This window comes from Rhinoraja longicauda, chromosome 30, assembly GCF_053455715.1.
Source record: "Rhinoraja longicauda isolate Sanriku21f chromosome 30, sRhiLon1.1, whole genome shotgun sequence".
NCBI lineage: Eukaryota > Metazoa > Chordata > Chondrichthyes > Rajiformes > Arhynchobatidae > Rhinoraja > Rhinoraja longicauda.
This window is the reverse complement of record NC_135982.1, coordinates 21157720-21180264: the sequence shown is the minus strand read 5'-3', so window position 1 is coordinate 21180264 and position 22545 is coordinate 21157720. Positions and strand designations below refer to the sequence as shown.

Genomic DNA, 22545 nt, shown 5'->3' with positions numbered 1-22545 from the left:
TTTGCTATGTAAATGTACACCTTTCTCCTTTTCTCAGGTAAAAGCAGAGAACGCTGGAAACACACCTTGTCTTCTGCTGTCTCTTGAAAATGTTACATTCAAGTGACATATGTGCAAAGAGTAACAGAATTAACAGTTCAGTCGAAGAGCTTTATTGAAAAGAGGGTGTCAGAGGTTATGGGGAGAAGGCAGTAGAATGGAGTTAGGAGGGAGAGATAGATCAGACATGATTGAATGGTGAAGTTGACTCGATGGGCCGAATGGCCTAATTCTACTCCTATCACTTATGAACATATGATCTTATGGGAGAGAGAGAGAGAGCACTACACCTCTCTGCACTCCCCTATATTGAGTGCTCCAGACATGCAATGAGCAGCCTGGTCCGCGCAGTGCCGGCTCGCGGCCGCCAGGCGGAGCAACCGCGCCGGCGGACCGCACTGAGCCCACGTGGCCAGACCGCCGGACGGTGCGGGCCCCGATTGGTGAATCCGCCCTGGTAACGGTGATCACGGCGCTTCCAATCAGAGCGGCCGTTACCGGTGCCAGGGCCGCGATGTGATGGCGGCGCCGGCGGCCAGTGGCTGCTACGTCGGGGGAGTGAGGCGTCAACTGCGGGACGGTGAGGCTGGAGGGAGGGGGAGAGAGACGGAGTGGTGAAAGAGAGAGAGAGAGAGAGAGAGAGATGGAGATGGAGGGAGAAGGATGGAGTGGTAAGGGAGAGAGAGAGAGAGAGAGAGGGATGTGGAAAGGGGATGGTGGTGAGGGGTGGATGTAACGGTGAGGAAGTGAGGGGAGGGTGTAGGGATGAGAGTGTGAGGGGAGGGTGTAGGGATGAGAGTGTGAGGGGAGGGTTTGAGGGTGTGGGAGTGAGGATGTGAGCGGACGGTGAGTGGGTGAAGGTGTGAGGGGAAACTGAGTGAACCCGTGGGGGTAGGTGTGGAGTGAGGGGAGGATGTGATGAGGGTGTGTGGGGATGAGGGTGTGGGAGTGAGTGTGTGGGGATGAGGGTGTGGGAGTGAGTGTATGTGGGGATGAGGGTGTGGGAGTGAGTGTATGTGGGGATGAGGGTGTGGGAGTGAGTGTGTGGGGATGAGGGTGTGGGAGTGAGTGTGTGTGGGGATGAGGGTGTGGGAGTGAGTGTGTGGGAGTGAGTGTATGTGGGGATGAGGGTGTGGGAGTGAGTGTATGTGGGGATGAGGGTGTGGGAGTGAGTGTATGTGGGGATGAGGGTGTGGGAGTGAGTGTGTGGGGATGAGGGTGTGGGAGTGAGTGTGTGTGGGGATGAGGGTGTGGGGATGAGGGTGTGGGAGCGAGAGTATGTGGGGATGAGGGTGTGGGAGTGAGTGTATGTGGGGATGAGGGTGTGGGAGCGAGAGTATGTGGGGATGAGGGTGTGGGAATGAGTGTATGTGGGGATGAGGGTGTGGGAGCGAGAGCATGTGGGGATGAGGGTGTGGGAGTGAGTGTGTGTGGGGATGAGGGTGTAGGAGCACGAGTGTGAGGGGAGAGTGGGTGTGGGGATGAGGGTGTGGGAGTGAGTGTAGGTGTGAGGGGACACACTGTGAGTGAGGCCATGGGGGTAGGTGTGGGTGTGAGGGGAGTGTGAGAGGGTGAAGGTGTGAGGGGAGAATGTGAGGCAGGGAGAGGGGTGGATTGATGTTATTGGACATTGAGGAAAACAAGGGATCTGTGGCAGACCGGGAAAGTAGAGATAGGCTGGAAGATGAGCTGCAATATTGAATGACAGGATAGGGTCAGGAGTTAGACAATAGACAATAGACAATAGGTGCAGGAGTAGGCCATTCAGCCCTTCGATCCAGCACCGCCATTCAATGCGATCATGGCTGATCACTCTCAATCAGTACCCCGTTCCTGCCTTCTCCCCATACCCCCTCACTCCGCTATCCTTAAGAACTCTATCCAGCTCTCTCTTGAAAGCATCCAACGAACTGGCCTCCACTGCCTTCTGAGGCAGAGAATTCCACACCTTCACCACTCTCTGACTGAAAAAGTTCTTCCTCATCTCCGTTCTAAATGGCCTACCCCTTATTCTTAAACTGTGGCCCCTTGTTCTGGACTCCCCCAACATTGGGAACATGTTTCCTGCCTCTAATGTGTCCAATCCCCTAATTATCTTATACGTTTCAATAAGATCCCCCCTCATCCTTCTAAATTCCAGTGTATACAAGCCTAATTGCTCCAGCCTTTCAACATACGACAGTCCCGCCATTCCGGGAATCAACCTAGTGAACCTACGCTGCACGCCCTCAATAGCAAGAATGTTCATATGATGTTATTATGTAAGTCAATTTAGCATCTTTGGGGGATCTTTAACAGGATTTCAAAAGTGATAATTTACCACATTTTCCAAATAATGGGAACAAGGGGATTATTTGTCGGTTCTCTGCATTGTACCATCTTTCTCTGAGCAGGAAACTGTCACACAGAGCTTCTTTGCGACTCCTAACTTTTTTGAGGGAAACCTTTGTTCAGAGGAATGAGGGAAGGGAAGTTGCATCTTTCTGCAAACAGCACAAAATAGGCCTTGCAGCCAGCTGAGCAGGCAGACACAACCTTAACTCAGTGATCCACTGGGCATTAACTCATCGATGTGTGTAGACCTACTAACTATTGTAGTGAATTGGATTGTTATAAATGTAAAGGACTAAAGCACATGAAGTAGTGAAGCGATCTCACTTCTTCACTCCTTCTTTCCCTTACTCCCTCGCCCCCCCCCCCCCCCCCCCCTTCGCCCCTCACCCCCAGCAGTAGATCTGTGCAGATTAGGATTATGGAATTGGAAGTGCAGTTTGTTCCTGTGGTAGACTTGGAGCTGTAGCCATCATTTACTATTGTCAATCGTAAATTAACTTTTCTTCACACCCCCAGGGGCTCTCAGTTAATTTTACACTCTAATTTTAGAGATCAGGGAAATGCTTACAAATTTCAACTGCAACTTAGAGCATTTATTTTCCAATTATTTTGCGTCTGCAATGGTTTTGACAAATGCATACAAAGTGCAGAGCTGTGAGTGCACACCTGGCGACAACAGTGGCTATTGCAGCTAATCACGACTTTGCTGTTTTGTCTTTCCTGTCTTTCCAGGCTTCGGTCGGTATATTTATCCAAACAGTTTCTTTAAATATGAGGGAGAATGGAAAGATGGGAAAAAGCATGGTAGGTTTTCCATGTGTTGCTTCCTTCGGTTTAACATGTTTTGATGATTTCTTAGATTAAGTACTATAAAATAAAGATTTGTATTCATGTACACAGGATGTCCCGGAGGCATTGCAGTCAGCAACATAGTTTACTTTAGAGATACAGTGTGGAACCAAGCCAATTAGCCCACCCTCGGGACAATTTACAATTTTTATTGAAAAATAATAAACCTACAATCGTGTACATCTGTGGTGTGTGGGAGGAAACCGGAGCACCCGGAGAAAACCAATGCGGTCACTGGGAGAATGTACAAGCTCCATACAGACAGTACCCAGAGTCAGGATCGAACCCAGCACACTGTAAGGCAGCAAATATGCCGCCCCAAAGTTTTGAAGATAGACACAAAAAGCTGGAGTAACTCAGCGGGACAAGCAGCATCTTTGGAGAGCGGGAATGGGTGACGTTTCAGGTCAAGACCTTTCTTCAGACCCAAAGTTCTGAAGTTGGTCTTTCCTTAATATAGGGAAAGACTTTAAATATGCACAGCAGGCTCCCGCAAAGAGCAACATGATAGTGACCTGTTTACTTCTGTTGGCTGAGTGATACTTACTAATCAGAGCACTCAGTGAATTTTCCTTACATTGGGTCTGGGTCTGAAGAAGCATCAGCTTCTGAAATGTGAAACGTCAGCTATTCATGTTCTCCAGAGATGCAGCCTGACCTGCTGAGTTACTCCAGCACTTTGTATCTTTTTTTGCCTTGCATTGCCATGCCTCATTAAAAACAGTATAAAGCCATATAAAAGGCACTATGAAACAGCAGTATCCCTTTGGCATGGGCTGGAGTGCAAACCTAGACTCATTTGGTCATATCTATAGAGTGGGACTTGAAATCAATCCTTTCTGATTTCAAGGTGAAAATGCTGCCACTGAGCCACACCTGACAATTGTAAATTCTTTCTCATATTTTTTGTTACATATCTATTAGTGACAGGGTCTAAGGAATCGATACATATGCTCTGCTCTAGGTTTCCAGTTGCCTGTTAAAAGCTTTTGGATTTCAATATCTGTCTTTTTATCCCTCCTGCTTAACATCGTTTTCCAAACAAACCTTTCACAAACAAGAACATTTGGTTTTGCCATTGCTTGCAGTCAACTTTCTGTGATTTGTCCCTACAATGCATAGTTAACATTTGATCGTTGGCTCTGTAAGACACAAAATATTGTGATTTATTAATGTTTTATTCGATATTGATATTGTATATGTACTTAAACGTAAATTTGTCCACACCAGGTCACGGGAAGTTTCTAATGAAGGATGGCAGTTACTACGAGGGGGAGTTAGTGAATGGAGAAATAGAAGGGAATGGAGTCCGATATTGGGCCTCCTCAGGTATATAAACACCTCTCACCTGTTATAATTTAGAGACATTATATTTAGAAAAGTAGTGCTTCGTAAGGCAGACAGTGATGGTGGAAGAGTCTGAAAAAGTGAGTTAACATTGTGGGACAAGCAGCATCTGTGGAGGGAAGGAATGGGTGAGGTTTCGGGTGGAGTATTCTTCAGACTGCGAATAAGTGACTCTCTGACTCATTCACCCATTCCTTCTCTCCAGAGATGCTGCCTGTCCCGCTGAGTTACTCCAGCATTTTGAGCCTATCTTTGTTTTAAACCAGCATCTGCAGTTCCTTCCTACACAATTAACTGTGCATTTGGTATCCCAATAGTGTACCATTCAAAGGATTAAATGCTATTATCTTGTTTTTGTCAGTAGTTAGGAAGTACAATTTGATTTTGTTTCTTGTTTCCTTTTGTTCTTTCCTTTTTTCCTTTATTAGCAGGCCTTCATCTGCAGATCATGTATTGTTTATTGTATATTAAAATGGCTAGAGTTACAAATGAATCTAGTTAATAAATAACAAGATACCTTTGACTCTCACTTTTAAACAATAAAACATCCTAAGACACCCCATGTTGTAAAAAATTGAAAATGAGCCCCCAAAAAAGTTTAAGAACCAAATATTTTTAAAACATACGGTGAATAGTTTAGGGAGGGAATTCCAGCGCTTGGGGCTTAAGCATCCGAAGACATGATCAGTAATGGTGGACTATTTAAAACGGAAGTTTCACAAGAGGCCAGATTTGAACACGGAGATCTTGGAGGGTTTTAGGAATGACGGAATTTACAAGGATAGAGAAGAATGAGATGGTGGAAGAATATAAAAACAAGAAGACAATGATTTGTAAAATGAATTTCTAATATGAATTCATGCGAATTGTAGGCTGAGGTATGTGTGGGGTGAAAGATGGAGGGCATCTGAGAATAGTTGGGACTGGAAATAATAAAAGCATAGTGGGGTTTTAGTAGGTTGAATGATGTCAGAGTAAAGGATTGATAATGTGGAATAATATGGAGGTGAAAGTAATTGATGTGGAGATGGAAGTAAAAAAATTTTTGCAATTTGTATTGATGTCTTTCCAGTGCTCCTTGATGGAGAGTGCTTTTACTTAAATGTGAGGAGAGAATCAGGGTTTACTATCATGTCCACCATTGGTGAAGAATCTGCTTGGCTCATTTTCTTGACTGATAGATATGTAGTCATGGCTTGGGGAAGTACTGGAAGACAAGCAAAGATTCACAGGCCCTTGAAGCAGTTCCTTGCAAAGTTTCAGTACCTAAAGGGAGTTGAGGGCTCATAAAATAAAACAGCACAATGCAAGAGGCCATTTATTCTGTCAAGTTTGCACCAACTTTCACCAGCTCTTTTCTATGAGATTTGAAAAGTCTCTGATTCTTTCTGCAGTTTCATGTAATATTTTCTCCAGCATCTATTTATCCAATTCACTTATAACGGATGAAATTGAAGTGCCTAGAATGATTTTGCCACAAAAATCTTGTGTAACTCCCTGGCAGGAACTTACAGTTTAGAGCGAAAAACTAAGTACTGGAGGAACTCAGCGGGCCAGGTGGCATCTGTGCAGGGAATGCAGAGTTGACATTTCCGGTTGGATCCCTTCTTTAGACTCGCCAAAGAAGTCGGAAGAGGGTCCCGACCTCATACGTCATCTGTCCATTCCCTCCACAGATGCTGCCCAACCCACTGAGTTCCATCAGCACTTTGTATTTTGCTTCAGATTCCAGCATCTGCTGTTCCTTGTGTCTCCACTTGCAATCTGGAGTTGGCTCAATCCCTTGCGGTGAACCTGTACTTCGGCTGGGTCTTCTGAAATTTAATGGGATCATACGGGGCCGGGATAGTGTGCACATGTTCCGTCTGTGTTGAATTGCTTTGAGAGCTGTCTCACTCATTGCCTTGACCTAGCTGAAACAGTCAAAGCTGGCAAGAAATGTCTAGAAAAAAAGTAAAAGAAAATGCTTTTACTTTTTTAAAGGAAATGAGTATTGTGGGCAGTTCAGCCAGGGAGAGGTCCATGGATGTGGAGTAATGAAGTACTTCGATGGTACCATGTACGAAGGCGACTTCAATTACGGTGCCCGAGAAGGTGAATGACTTTTATATTGTCTTATTTTTTTATTTTTTTTATTGTTTTTACTCCAATCTGCAGCTTTGCAGATTCATGTATTGCTTTCTGCTGCAACTACAAATGCAGAATGACAAGATGAATCCCGGCTTATTCCCATCAGAATATATAACTCTACCTTATTCCCCTATTTAGGGCATGGAGCACTGACTGATAAGGAGGGTCAGATGTATAGAGGTTCCTTCCATAACCATATGAAACATGGAGAAGGAGAGATATTCTACAAGTAAGTGAAGAGCATTTGTGAGGTGTTCCAATTTACACGTACAGCTGCTAGTACATATGCACATAAATATATACATAATGCATGCACAACACATCCAAATCCACACAGGGAAAGTTCCCAGGGGTTCAGATATATGTGTATATAAACGCACCCCACACATGTGAGCAAACACACACCTGTGCACACACACACACACAATATGCTTAAAGTCACAAACCAATATCACAGCATGATTACAGTATAAAATTTGGAGCATTTGGCCTATCAAATCTATATCTCCTCTATGTAAGATCAATCCAGCTCGTCTCATTTCCCAGCCTTCTAAATTATTTTCTTTCTTGATATTCAATCAACTAGCTGGCCTCCTCCTCCACCTATTTTCTATGTTTCCCTTCAGTCAGAATCCTTTGATTCTTTCTTTGTTGCAAGGAGAACATTCTAGTAAACTGCTGTATTCGCTCTAATTTTTTTTACATCTTTCTTAAAGTTTCTTAAAGGCAATAGGCTCACTTAAGATACCTTCTGTACCCAGTTCAGAGCACCATAGCCCAGTTGTGGCCAAACCAGCACTTTATAAATGTTCATGAGGATTTTCCCACTGTTGTTCTCTATGCTTTGATAACGCTCAAGATTCTTTTTTAACCACTTTTTGACCTGTTCTGGCACTTTCAATAAACAATGCACAGGTTGGCACACACAAACAGGCACACATACAGGCGAACAAAAAGGCACACAGGTACATATACACACACACGTGCAAGTGAAGTGATGCTTTAGAATACATGGAGTGAGCACCACTTAGATGCTCACAGCTGTGTTCAGCTGCATGCTTACCTGACTTTCATAAAGCTTTTGTCTTCCTTGCCCTTCTCCAATCTTGGAAGACCCAAATTTAGAATCCTAAATATGGTGAATGAGAGGACAAAATTAGATCATGATTTTTGTAGGGAATTTCTCCTACATCCCTCTGACCTGTAAATCAATCTAACCTGAATCGTGGCTTTTGAGCAAGGTAGCAAAGCGTGATAGGTTTCATGAAACAAGATCTGCTGACATTGAGTGTCATCAGAATAGGACCAAAGGGGAGCTGGCTGACAGAGAATAAAAACTATTTAAATACATGGTTCCTGCTCTCATTGTATGCACTACATATGGAGCTGGGCATTCTACTGATGATGAACTTCTTAAAGCCATTACGGATGAAAATTATTGCATTAACTAGAACTGATGACTTCTATATTGCAGGTTTATAAAGTCTTTGTTGCTCCATTGATACAAATTCCAGCCTGTATCATCTTGAATGAATTCTTTTGTGAAGAATTTCATTAATATAGAGTTACTCATCCACTCAACGGCATGTTTTAATGATCTTGTGCCATTGTTTCACAACATGACATTCCTCAGAGCCAATGCCTAGCTTCCCTCAAGCAACTTTCTCTTACTATCAACCTAGTCCTACATTTTCATTGGTATTGATTATCTGCCTCTCCCTTTGTTTATATAATGATGTTCAGTTGTGGATGTCTGCTGACTTTGCTTAAGAATGCAGGGGAACAAGGACAGATGTAAGTAAATCAACCTGAATTCATGCTTCTGCATTCTTTCCAGTAACCCCACTGGCAATGTGTTCATGGATGTCAGATAAGGGAGGCAATCGGCTCACTTGAGCTACCCTCTGTAGTGAAATCAATTGCCAGTCATCCACTGGCTGGACTTTTTTGTGCAAAGATCAACCAGCTTTTACAGATAACAGGGGCACTTGGCAAGAATGAGCATTTTCAGGAAAGGAGGAACAAAAGTAGTGGGGACAAAACATTAAAATATAGGTTGGGTTGAGAGAACAGAAAGACCTGCTTTGTGTTAATTTATTCACTGGCAAGGGAAACGTTATCATTCAACATTAATTACCCTTGAAATGTTCGCAGTGAGCTTGAACTGTAGTTAATGTTACGATGTTACTCCGCAGTGCAATTGAATTTAAACATATAAAATCCTGAATTTAAACATATAAAATCCTGAGAGGTCTTGATTTGGTGGATATGGAGAGGTTGTTTCTTACTGTGGTGAATCTAGAACAAGAGGTCAACTTTTACAAGTAAAGGTTTGCCATTTGAGAAAGAGTTGAGGCAAAAAAATTCTGTTTGAAGTTTGTGAGTTCTTGGAACACTCTCAAAGCACGGTGAAAACAGAGAATAAAAATATTCTTTTGGCAAAAGTAGAAAGGTTCTTGATATGCAAGGGAATTAAAGGTTATTACAGGTAGCCAGGAAAGTGGAGGTAAGGTTACTTAAGCACAAAAATTATTAAATTTTGGATTATTAAATTTTAAGGGTCTGGGAGACATATTTCTGATGCTAATTCATATGCTCATAAAGGATTCCAGTTTGTTCTGTTTTCAGCACATATGACAATTAAACACTCTTGACTTTTGAAGTTTTGAATTATTCCAGCATTTTGTGTTTATCTTCGGTGTGAACCAGCATCTGCAGTTCCTCCCTCCACAGTTATACAGGGTACAGTTCTACAGGCATGGAATAATGCACGGGTAGAGTCGTTCAGACCATTAGTCGTGCTGGGCTGCAAGTCTAATGAGGCACAAGTCAGCAGGCGCAGAGTAATATGGGAATATACATCAGGTATCAGAGAGTAAGACATGGGTACAGTACTGGGTTTCACCCAGCGCACTCTTTGTGTGTTTTGGCAAGTTGTTCAGCTAGTCTTGAACTATGGAGTCAAAGAATTTCAGTGGGCGTCTGGAAATTCTGAAAATGTAAATCTGCTGCCAAAAGTCTTCTGTTTGAATTGATGTTTACTTTCATGGAAATCTAAGAGCTTTAATTGATTGTTATGTTGTTAGAGTTTTCAATAATCTTCATTAGCATGGTTTGACACTTTGTCTTAACTACTCTGCAGGTTTGAACCTGGTTAAAGGTGGTTAGCTGGTGTTGAACCTGGTAAACCATAGCGGAAGCTGGTCTGGGCCACTCCTTATGCCAACACGCCTGCACTTTCCAACTGAGAGCCCTGGATGGTGTTGAGGAACAAGCATTCCATTCAACTTCTTCACCTCTCACTTCCTATAACACAGAGGCATTGAGGCCAGTTATTGACTTCTCTTATTGCCAATGAACCTGTCAATCCTTGCACTGACCGATGATTAAGGAGGGTCCTCTCCACGTTGTAGGACTCCTTGCAATACTGGCTATTACTTCTAATCAGGCACCGGTTAGACGACTTGCCACTTTGACACCGATGATTTTGAGTAAATGATGTCATGATAATTTATTGTCAGTCCTCTGTAGTGCAGTGGTTAGTATCCCCGCCTGTCATGGGGTTCAATTCCCTGCTGGGGAGGAACTATTATTTTCCCCATTGAGAAATCAATAATCTTAACATTTATTTAAAGGGTGGCACAGTGGCGCAGCAGTAGAGTTGCTGCCTGAAAGCGCCCAAGACTCGGATTCGATCCTGACTATGGGTGCTGTCTCTACGGAGTATGTACATTCTCCCCGTGACCTGCGTGGGTTTTCTCTGGGTGCTCCAGTTTCCACCCACACTCCAAAGGCGTACAGGTTTGTAGGTTAATTGGCTTCGGTGAAATTATAAATTGTCCCAAGTGTGTGTGTAGGATAGTGATAGTGTGCAGAGATCGCCGGTCGGCGCGGACTCAATGGGCCGAAGGGCCTGTTCCCGCGCTGTATCTCTAAGCTAAACTAGATATAGGTGCCTCAGACCATTTATAGTTTTTTAAGTCTTTGACAGAAGGTGTAATGTCTGGATCGCTTTCTTCCATTACCTAAAAATTAAGAAGTAAAATAAAAGCTCTTTCAAAAGCAAGCAGATGGGAATTGTGTATCTCAACGTTAGAAATGAAAAGAGCTATATTATGCAGTCAATGACAAAGACTAAGTTTGCACTAGTGTCACGGAGTCCACCTGGTACCGGTGGACTCCGTGCCATAGATTCTCCTTCCCTAAATCAGGCAGCTATCAGTGGAGTCGATGAGAAAGAAAGAAGGACCTGCATTTATTTGGAGCCTTTCACATCCCTTTCAAGATAATCTTAAATGCTTTATAGGGTTTTCAATAATCTTCATTTGACTTAAGTTTAGTCATTGTGGAAGTGCAAGAAGACATATTGAAGAGCTCTTGAGAGCCAGCAAATCACAAATCAGTTTTATAATTTTATTAAGCATTTCACAATAAGATCAAGACTTGCGAGTGGATCAAGGCAGAAAATGAATTATCAAAGTAAACTTTAAAAATAATTTCTATTTTGGAATAATGATCAATCTGGGAGCCTGATAGTCTGCAAAAAAATGTTTTTTTTGGGACCAGTTGCTTTGTTTAGCAATAATTATGACTTAATGCATTGTTTGAAAACTGAGTTACATTTAATACAACAAGATGTAACATTTTCAGTGCTTTTTGCAGCAAGAATATTTGATCAAAGAGATTGGGTAACCTGGAGGTCAAATAAGTGGCCTTGCATTTAGAGGTCAGGAGCTCGATCGAGAGACAAAAGTTTAAATCTCACCACAACAGCCAAAGACTTCACATGAAAGTGAAATATAAAGCTACCATTGGTAAATGGTAATTACAAAACTACTCGTAAAAATTACTATTGTAAAAATCCAAGGGTTTCACTAATGCGAGGCAAGCCATCAAACAACATAAATGCTTCTTACCCCCCACCACCTCAGTTCTGGAGCATTTAGAGATGGACAATAAGCACCTACATTGCCAGCAACACACACATCTCACAAATGGTTCAATTAAAAAAAAATCTTCAATTCACTGATTCCATATTGATTCCTTGACAAAAACATAACTGCATCATCATGTAGGAAGGTAAATGGTCGACAACAGCAGGACCTGCATTTCATTGTTTAGCTTGAATGTCTTTCAGAGGCATCTGTGGGGTCTCCATTTAGCAGTAAGTGTTAAAACCCATCCCATTTTTCTAATCACGATTTATGGTCGGTAGTTGATTGAAAGGTAGGCAATGGAAAGTAATAAGTAATATAAATTTAGTGTCCTGAGAGTCAGGCTTAACCTTCAGGACAGTAGAATAGCGTAGACTTGTCTTGTTCTACTTTGATTTTCCACTACTTGAAATATAACTCCAGCACAGACAGACAGGGTAGTGAATCTGTTAGTGAAGATTCAGGAACAACTTTTTCCTAGCTGCTTTCAAGTAACTGAACCATCCTACCAACAACTTGAGCAGTCCTGAGCTACTGTCTACCTTATTGGAGACCCTTGGATCATCTTTGATCGGAGTTTACTGGACTTTATCTTGCACTAAACGTTATTTACGTTATTCCCTTTATCATGTATCTGTACACTGTGGATGGCTCGATTGTAATCATGTATTGTCTTTACACTGACTGGTTAGCACGCAACAAAGGCTTTTCACTGTACCTTGGACATGTGACAATAAACTAAACTCAAACTCAATTGCCAGTGGTTGGCCTGTAGACGTCTGCTTTGGAGCGTTGGAAGTTAAGCCTACATCTTGATCCTTTGCATTTAATCTAGCCTTCAACACTGTTCAAGTCGCTCTTGTTAGAGGTCTCATTTATTACATTGTTTACCGTGTACTGTGTTTACATATTCTGTTGTGCTGCTGCAAGTAAGAATTTCAATGTTCTATCTGGGACATGACAATAAAACATTCTTGACTCTTGAGATGTCAATCCAAAACTTCATCTAACTGGAAGCAAAATATCACAGGCAATTATTGGAATTAGAGCTGCTGACTTCCCAATGTTCATGTCAACACGTGTCTCTTAACCAACATGGGAAGCATGCATCAACTGGCCACCTTGTTGTTGATAGGACTGCACACATTTTGTGTGTAAAACAAGAATGATTCCATGCCACTTGCTTCCTTTCATTCATTCGTGGCATATGGGCATCACGGGTATATATCATCTGAGCTGTCCTTTCAAAGGTGTGGCAGTTGTTTCCGCAGTGCTGTTATGTTAGGGAATTCCGATTTTGATGGAGTGCCCATGAAAGAATGGATATACATGTCCAAGTGAGGACAATGAGTGGTTTGCAAGAGAAGGTGGAGGTAATAATGTGTCTGCTATCCTTGTTCTTCTACATGGGCTGAATACTGCAGCTTTAGCGGACCTGTGGAGGAAGCTTTGGCTACTACTGTAAATAGTGCGCGCCACAGCCACAGGACACTGTTGTTGGAAGGAGTGGAACCTTACTCTGTAATATGTTTATTATCCCATTATATTGTAAGATGTCTTGCAATTAAAAGTTTCTTCTTCCTTTTTAGTCTTTCTGTTTAAATTACTTGAAAACGTCAATTTTTGATTAAAAAAGAAACTTCTAGAAATACTTATTTGGTCGGGTAGCAGTGTTGCGAGTAACAGAGTTAACACTCTGGGTCACCAGAATCAATGTTTGGGGTGATGGACTAGCATGAGCCAAATCTCAGCAGCCGTCATCTTAGATTAGTTTACCAAAAGTATTGACAATGCAATTTCATCCAAGCGTTTGCTTATTGGCGATCCCCTACCATCCTCTGTAATTTCTTAAATTAAGTAATATGTTGCTGTGAAAATTTAATAAAATGAATTTAAGAAATTCTTGGTGGTTATGGCTATTTAAAACGTTAAAATTTCAAGATTTTTGCAGAGAAACTTATGCCTGGCAGCAAAGTGTGGCTAAACGCTGTGCTTGTAGATTTAAGCATGAAGTTGCGAGTGTACACTGGATCTTATGGTACTTCCTCTCTGTCTCGCTTCACTTCAGGAAACTCCAGCAGACCGTCTGGAGCCTGCAGAGAGCAGATTTATTTATTTTTCTGCAGCTTGAGCATACCAACAACAGCAAAGCAGAAAACTTTCCAATAGCGAATTGGCAGGCACCGCTTCTTGAGCTGAATTGAAGTGCTCTGTCCTGTGACTGCCCCTAATACTTAGCCAGCAGTTTCTTTGCCTTTTCTTATTTTTCTATAGGCTGCTGATTCATGCGGATTTGAGCTTCGATGGGCAATGCAAGCCTCTGGTGCTCTGCCTGGGAGAGACAAGTGTATCGGCTGGCTTACATAGAACAGCACAGAAACAGGCCCTTCGGCCCACAATGTCCATGCTGAACATGATGCTAAGCTAAAATAATCTCCCCTGCCTCCCCATGATCCATATCCCTCCATTCCCTGCATATCCATGTGCCTACCTAAAAGCCTCTTAAATGTCACTATCATATGTGCCTCCTCCACCATCACCGCCCCTGGCAGTGCCAGTGCATTCGGGGCACCCACCACATTCTATGGTTAAAAAAACAAATGCCCCTCTCACCGTAAAGCTATACTCGGGAGTCTTTGACATTTCCACCCTGGGAAAAAGGTTCTGACTGTTTATTTTATTTATTTTATTTTATTTTCTCTATTTTATATTCCTCTAACATCTTTCCTCAACCTCCAATGTTCCAGAGAAAACAATCAAAGTTGGCCAACTTCTTATAGCTAAAACCTTCTAATCCAGGTATCATTCTGGTAAATCTCTTTTGCACCCGCTCCAAAGACTCCACATCCCATCTGCAAAAGGGCTACCAGAACTGCACACAATGCTCGAAATGTGGCCTAACCAAAGTCCTATAAAGCCGAGAAAGGCTCGTCTACCGAGAAAGAATTGCAGCAAAATCCAATAATCTCATTATCTAAAGTGATTTTTCAGAAGTTCTAACCACACCATGACCGGAAGCAAACAAATCATTGTGCCTTCCCTCCTCCCATTACTCCCCCTCCCCTCTTACAATCTCTAGTCCAGAATTTCCAAGATATGTGTTTCTTGCTATTCCTCTTGAGATCAGCCAAACTCAGTGCCAACAAGAGATGGCATTTCTGTAGTGCTCAGTTACAAACTGTTTAAAGTTTTTCCGTCTATTTGGAGAGGTGGGAATGGTGGAATTAACCTCTCCAAAGCTGTTGGTTAGAAGTATTAATGTGCATTATTTCTGAAATATCATTTTCTTCTCTTGTTCAGGAATGGTGATCACTACCAGGGAGATTGGGTCGTGGACCGGCAGCAGGGCCATGGAGTGATGAAGTTTGCAGATGGCTCGGTGTATGAGGTATTCCTGTCTGCCAGTAGATGTCAGCATGTGTATACTCTTCGTCCAAAAGGCAACACTGCGAGCTCCAACAGATCACACATTTTAAGAAAGAGAAATAAATTGAAACTTTCATTTAATTGTATAAAGTTTAGGGAAATACGAAATGCACCTTGCAAAGGGTCATAAGGATTTTTCCACACACATACACCCACACTCACACTTTTAATGTTGTTTAGAGATACAGCACTGAAACAGGGCCTTCGGCCCACCGAGTCCGTACCGACTGCGATCACAGCACATTAACACTATCCTACACAATTTACAATTATACCAATTATGTAAACCCAAGCCAATTAACCTACAAACCTGTACGTCTTTGGAGTGTGGGAGGAAACCGAAGTTCTCGGAGAAAACCCACACAGGTCACGGGGAGAACGTACAAACTCCGTACAGGCAGCACCCATAGTCGGGATTGAACCCAGGTCTCCGGCGCTGCAAGCGCTGTAAGGCAGCAACTCCACTGCTGCGCCACCGTGCCACTCTCTTCTTGATTTTGATTGACCATGCTGGCATTAACTGATTATCCTACCAGCAGTAGCATCAGTCTACCAGATCTCACTCAAGCACGTGTGCATTCCTCATGTGAATGTTATACAGCGGGCAACAGTAGCCGGACCACAATCTGCAGTTCAACCGATGTCATTACCTGGCATGTTAGCTCCACATAAAGTTGAAATCAATGTTACTAATCATTCCCAACAAATCTTACGTTACCAATGCGGTCTGATCTCAAGGAATCAAATTTACCATTTGCCCACCATTAACAGCATGGCCTAACAGCCTATTTCAAATCTTTATGCTCACCAAGTTCAAACTTTGCAAACCAATAAGTAGAACAGAGTTTTCGCAACATAATTTGGAAACATTTTCCAGGGCCAGATGTACCTTAAATGCCATCGATTGGTTTCATCAACCTTACCAGACGGGATGTCAGGACCAATCAATGCATTCTGGATTCTGACAAATTTGTGCCAAAGTATATGACCTACTGCCTCATTTACCTCTTAGGAACAGAGGTATGACACTCTTGATACAAGCTTTTTCTAACAAGATGAAATAAGAATACAGTACCATATTTTGTACTAAAGTGCAGATTTGGTAACAGGCTTCAAACATGATTGCATGATAATTTTAATCCTGTGAGCCTGCGGCAGGCTCATGGAGCGATGGCAGGGTTCAGCTGGTTGTTACAACGGGGACGTTCGTGTTGTGCATTGATGAATAAGGAGGAGCTTGTGCTGTTGTGTGGAAAAGAGTGAGGTTATGATGCTGTGGGGCAATAAATAAAGGGAGTCATGCTGATGCAGAGTGGTAAATGAAGGACCATGCAGCTTTGGCGTGAGAAATAGGATGCGGTAGTTGTGCCATGTTGATGTAAATAGTCGTGCCGCACTCCTGTGGAACAGTGAATGGGAAGGGCTGTGAGCAAGGATCATTAAATATTGCGGGATTGTCCTCCTGTATGTATGTAGGTTGAATTGTTATGATGGTAAACGGGGAGGTGTGCTACGGGGCAGTAAATGGTAGAAGAGGAGAGGGTGAGCTGCTGTTAAGGTGGGGTGTCATTCAGTGAAGTGGTAAATGTGTAGGAGGGGTGTGTTAAGGGGTTTACTCTTTGTGATTATTGATGGGAATGAAGTGGAACCTCATGGAATGATATGTGGAATGAATTCCCCGGAATATACCGTGCAATGGATGGGAAAAGTCAGAGATGGATTGTTATATTCATCTTCTTCAGCTAGATTAGGCAAATGCCCAGCCCTTAATATGTAAGAAAAAAACAAAAGTGCATTCTTAAAGAAGTAGTCCTCTATTGGAATAATTGTAACTATCTTTCATTTTGTTAACTTTACTTTTGGTTCCAGTTATAACACAATTTTAGAAATTGAAGGTGGCCGGGAACATCTCATAAATGGTAGGCACAAAATGCTGGAGTAACTCAGCGGGTCAGGCAGCATCTCTGGAGAGAAGGAATGGGCGACGTTTTGGGTCGAGACTGAAGAAAGGTCTGGACCTGAAGCGTCACCCATTCCTTCTCTCCAGAAATGCTGACTGTCCCGCTGAGTTACTCCAGCATTTTGTGTCTACCTTCGATTTAAACCAGCATCTGCAGTTCTTTCCTACACATCTCATAAATGGTGATGTTCTATGATGGGGAGATCCACTGCAGTTTGTTTATTGTCGCCACAGGTCCTCAGCAGATGCCACCTCCATGGCCTAAACTCTTCTCTGGAGCACCTAAGCAACAAGTTTGTGTTAGACTCCTATTTATCAACTAAATATCTTATCAACTAAATGGCCTTCAACACCACAATCCCATCCAAACATGCTTTTTCAGCCCCTTACTATGCTCCCGAATTACTCACGACTCTACGGCCAAATTTGGCAGTAATTCCACCTACAAGTTTGCAGATGACACCACTGTGGTGGACCGAATCATGAACAATGGTGAGACGGAGTACAGGAAGGAGATAGAGAACTTAGAAACAATCAGGACAATAACCTTTCCCTCAATGTCATCAAGATGATGGAGTTAGTTATCGGCTTCAGCAAGCATGGTGGAGTACATGCCCAAATCAGCGTCAATGGTGCCAATGTAGAAGTGGTAGAGAGCTTCAAGTTCCTGGGCGTTAACATTAGCAATGATCTGTTGTGGACTAAAGATATTGATGCAACAGCTTAGAAGGCACATCAGCACCTCTACTTCCTGAGGAGACAGGAAATTTGGCGATGCTCCATAGAAAGCATACTGTTGGGTTGCATCACAGCATGGTTTGGGAACAGCTCTGCCCAAGACCGCAAGAAATTGCAGAGTTGTAGAAATAACCCAGTCCTTCACACAGGCCACACTGCCCACCATTGACTTCATCTACACTTCACGCTGCCTTGGTAAAGCAGCCAACATAATCAAAGACATCCCATCCTGGTCATTCCTCCTTCTCCCTTCTCCTGTCTCCCTGCACCAACAGAAGGTACAGAAACGTAAAAGCACACACCACCAAACACGGAAACAGCTTCTCCATTATCAGGCTTCTGAACAGTTTTTCAATAAGCTAGGGTACTATCCGATTCACTTCTACCCCATTGAGGACATTGGACTTTGTCTCTGGAACTGATGCGCTATAATGCTGAGAACGATATTCTGTACTCTGTATCTTCCCCTTTGCTCTATCTATTGTACTTGAGTATGACTTGATTAAAGTATTATCTGATCTGTTGGATAGCATGCAATACAAAGCTTTTCACAGTACCTCGGTATACGTGAGAATAATAAACCTAAGGCTAAACCTAAACCAGCATTTCAAAAGCAGTCTTGGCTGGAATTAGAGGTTTGGCACTCAACTAGTTAACTCCTGGAGGACTGTGGATGCCTTTTGCTGTCATTGCCCACTCCAGGGTCCCTAGACGTCAGTAGTGCAGCTGTGTGGAGTGCGTGCAGGCAGGAACACCTTACCTCACTATGGCACTGTGTGTTCAATGCATGAATTCAGATTCCGCGCCTGATAACATCACTTTCCCATAGTACAATCACTTCTGTCTTACCACCCTTAACTGGAACTGTGTGTTTGCTTGTGGGGTGTGGATGTTGCTGATGGGGATAAGGAGCAGTGTGAAATATTAGTTTTACAGGTGTTTGAATATTCTGTGTTCGTGAAATGCTGTTGAAATGAAGCATGTCAATGGCCATAATGTGAAGTGTAAGGGAATAATATACTCCCATTTTTTTTGTCGAGCGTTTCTTCTTCCCCTGCTGTCTAATATGGTCCTCCTGTATACTCTTCCCATAGTTTCCCACCATTCCATGTCAGCTGACTCTCCAGCTGCTTGGACATCTCTCTCTAGCCCAGGCTTTGCTGGTTCTCTTCAACATTTTCAAACGCTTTAGTCCATGCCTGCACTAGCAGCTCTGAACTACCAGGTTCGGCATAAACTACCTTGTGCCCTCTCGAATAAAATGTCGAATGCTTTATGTTTCCCCTTTAACTCTAAAAGTAGATCTATCTGTGATCTTGAATTTTAATCTCTGTGGCCAATTCTGTATGAGGAAGTCGAGGTGGTGAACTGTCTGTTAAAGCCAACTTCGCACTGGTATTTCACCTCTCCCTTGCAGGAATTACCTCTTCCTGAGAAGGCTTAGGAAGTTTGGCATGTCCCTTACATCTCTCACCAACTTCTACAGATGCACCATAGAAAGCATTTTATCAGGATGCATCACAGCTTGGTTTGGGAACAGCTCCATCCAAGACCACACGAAATTGCAGCGAATTGTGGATGCAGCCCAGACCATCACATCAAACGTCTGAAGAAGGATCTCGACCCGAAATGTCACCCATTCCTTCTCTCCAGAGATGCTGCCTGTCCCGCTGAATTACTCCAGCTTTTTGTGTCTATCTTCGGTTTAAACCAGCATCTGCAGTTCCTTCTGACACACAAACCATCCTCCCTTCTATCAACTCCATTTATACCTCATGCTGCATCGGCATGGCCAGCAGCATAATAAGGACGAGTTGCACCCTGGCCACTCCCTCTCCTCCCCTCTCCCATCAGGAAAAAGCTATAGAAGTGTGAAAACACACATCTGCAGATTCAGGGACAGTTTCTTCCCAGCTGTTATCAGGCAACTGAATCATCCTATCACAACCAGAGAGCAGTGCTGAACTACTATCTATCTCTTTGGTGACCCTCGCACTATCCTTGATCAGGCTTTGCTTGGCTTTACCTTGCACTAAACATCATTCCCTTATCATGCATCGAAACACTGTAAATGACTCGATTGTAATCATGTATTGTCTTTCTGCTGACTGGATAGCGCGCAACAAAAGCTTTTCACTGTACCTCGGTACACGTGACAATAAACTAAACTGAACCTCTGATCGACATACCCATTTTCAGGGCTCTTACTCTAGATTAATCCTGAAGTGTCTGAGCACTAGTAGGAAGAATTGCTTGCTTGCACTAAAACCCCTCATCTCCAGCCCCTGCTCCATTCGGTGCTCCACACCCATCCTGTTCTCATGTATTTGTAGCCTGAGTATTCCTCTTCCATTTTTTTAAACTTGTAGTAAGTACAATTGCTTGCGGGCAAACTCCCCTGGGGACCAATAATTAAAATATATGTAAGGTGATATTTTAGCTTGACGTTGCCGGCAGGGAAAGGTTTTTCAGTAAACAGTTAAATCACTCTGCATTTCTACATCATTCCATCATTCTTAAAGTCCCAGGGCAGCGACAGTATTGCAATGTTGACCTGAATTATCCACTGATGTGCAAGCAGGTCCTGGTCGACCTGTGAACAACCATCTTTGGAATAGTGTGGAGGTTTGGGACCCGTACGATCACTGGTGATTTCCACTTGTGCTCTGATGTAAGACGTAATGTGTAGGATAGACACAAAATGCTGGAGTAACTCAACGGCACAGGCAGCATCTCTGGATAGAAGGAATGGGTGAAGTTTAGGGTCTGAAGAAATATCTCGACTCAAAACGTCACCCATTCCTTCTATCCAGAGTTGCTGCCTGTCCCGCTAAGTTACTCCAGCATTTTGTGTCTATCTCTGATGTGGGGCTCCCGATGGAGGCTACAGGCAGAGAACAAATTTCCACTGATTTCTCAACTGCTACATTGGGTAATATGCCCACTTAACTTGGGCCATGATAGACTGCAAGTTGAGTCAGCCGCTTCATTAGGATGGAGAAGAATAGCTGTGGGAGAAAGATAATATAAGATGGCATGAAAACCATTGACCTGAGGCCACAGAGTTAAGATACTTAGTAAAATAACCAAATGAAGAAAATGTTTAGTAGTCAATGTTTTAATCTAAAATTGTTGTGAAAGTAGATTCATTAGTAACTTTCAAAATGTAATTAAATAAATATTTATTTTAAATGTGGGGTTTTGGGGGGAGATCAGGGGAGTAGGACTAATCAGATGACTTTCCCGGCAGACTTTCAAGTCAGTTGCAGCTCCTTCCCATTTCAGCTGAGACCCTCTGACCTGGAGCAAGTTAACATTCAGCAAATGTATGGCTCATATTTAGTTTAGTTTAGTTTTGTTTAGTTTAGAGATACAGCGCGGAAACAGGCCCTTCAGCTCACCGAGTACGCACCGACCAGCGATCCCCGCGCATTAACCCCATCCTACACACACTAGGGACAATTTACACTTAGACCAAGCCAATTTACCTACATTCTTTGGAGTGGGATGAAACCCAAGATCTCGGAGAAAACCCATGCAGGGGAGAACGTTCAACTCCGTACAGACAGCACCCGTAGTCGGGATCGAACTCGGGTCTCCGATGCTGAAAGCGCAGTTAGGCAGCAACTCTACCACTGCGCCATCATGCCACCTTTAACATTTAACATTATAACAAAATCTCTTCAATGTAACCTGCTAGATTGTAACCTCTTTCAGCTTCTCCACCCTCCCAACAAATCTGTGCTGTTCTAAGTGCGATAGGTATTTTGATTTTCTGATTTTCTAATTCCTGAATAATTGCACCTGCAAAATTGTGTCTTGGCTTGTTCATTATGGAGTTATGCAGCCCAACAATCCAAGTGATCTGAATAAGTAAAAGGAATTCAAAGTCAATTAGGCCACTTGCTTTAGTGGCTGTATCATTTCAACTGTGTGTGTGACGTTCGGCTCCTTTGCACAGTGATATGCAGTAACCTCTCCCAGTCGATAGTTTTGTCACTTTATCAAGAAAAGTATTCAAACAAATCAGCAAAAATAAAAAGAGACAATGGGGTAAGAGCAAGCAAATCCTACTTCTGGCCTTGCTTCACATCTCTTTACATGAAGATGCTCTGCTTGTCTGTATTGCTGACTGTGGGGCTTTGGATTTTGTTTTACAAAGCACTTAACAAAACAATTCTGTAATAATCCAATGACTGGGTAATGAATCATCTCGAGTACTAACGTCTGGGGCTGTGAAGTTTTGCATAGCGAAATGCTATCCACCTATAAAAATGAGTGCTAGGATTTGTGCAAGTATGTCTCTGTGTGTTGGTTGCCGGAGACTAGTGCAAACAGCACTTAATCATTGGGAAACTCTTGGCTGCACCATGACAAGTGTATGAACGCAATGCAAATTTATGCTGATGGTTGGCCTTCACGTTTTTAGCTATAATTTCTGCTTGCTTCGCACCTCCCTCTGAAGGTCAAAGTGATGGGGATTGATGTAAATCTCCTGTCATTTATGCAAGGATTGCTATCATTCTTATCAAGGTTTTAATATTTTGAACTTGCTTCACATTCCTCCTTCCTTGGGCCATCAGCTTCCCACATGGAAAGTGCTGATGTCCATTCCAGGACAGAGATTAGTAGGCCAGGAATAGTCAAAGACTATGAATCTTTGGTAATAGCTGAGCACTTGAGGTTCCTCTTAATGCCAGTTATTGGATGTGAAACTGATTTGAAGCTTGTGAAGGTGTGATAAAGATCTTTCCACCCCCTTCAAAAAGCTTTTCACTGTATCTCGGT

At 42.9% G+C, this 22545-nt stretch overlaps 1 protein-coding gene across 3 annotated transcripts in view; it reads left to right on the top strand.

Moving 5' to 3' along the window:
• The first annotated feature begins 482 nt into the window (after positions 1-482).
• Positions 483-22545, top strand: part of LOC144607995 (MORN repeat-containing protein 1-like) — a 167709-nt gene continuing 145646 nt past the window's right edge. For 2 of the 3 annotated variants that reach the window (XR_013549161.1, XM_078425198.1), the window contains exons 1-6: positions 483-619; positions 3106-3177; positions 4453-4551; positions 6553-6663; positions 6838-6928; positions 14934-15021. Coding sequence is in view for 2 of the 3 variants with exons in the window: in XM_078425198.1 (XP_078281324.1) it covers positions 559-619; positions 3106-3177; positions 4453-4551; positions 6553-6663; positions 6838-6928; positions 14934-15021 (522 nt within the window). In the remaining variant the exon portion in view is untranslated. Of the gene's footprint in view, positions 620-2179; positions 2301-3105; positions 3178-4452; positions 4552-6552; positions 6664-6837; positions 6929-14933; positions 15022-22545 lie in introns of all 3 variants that reach the window. The other variant, XM_078425199.1, reaches the window with a different exon arrangement.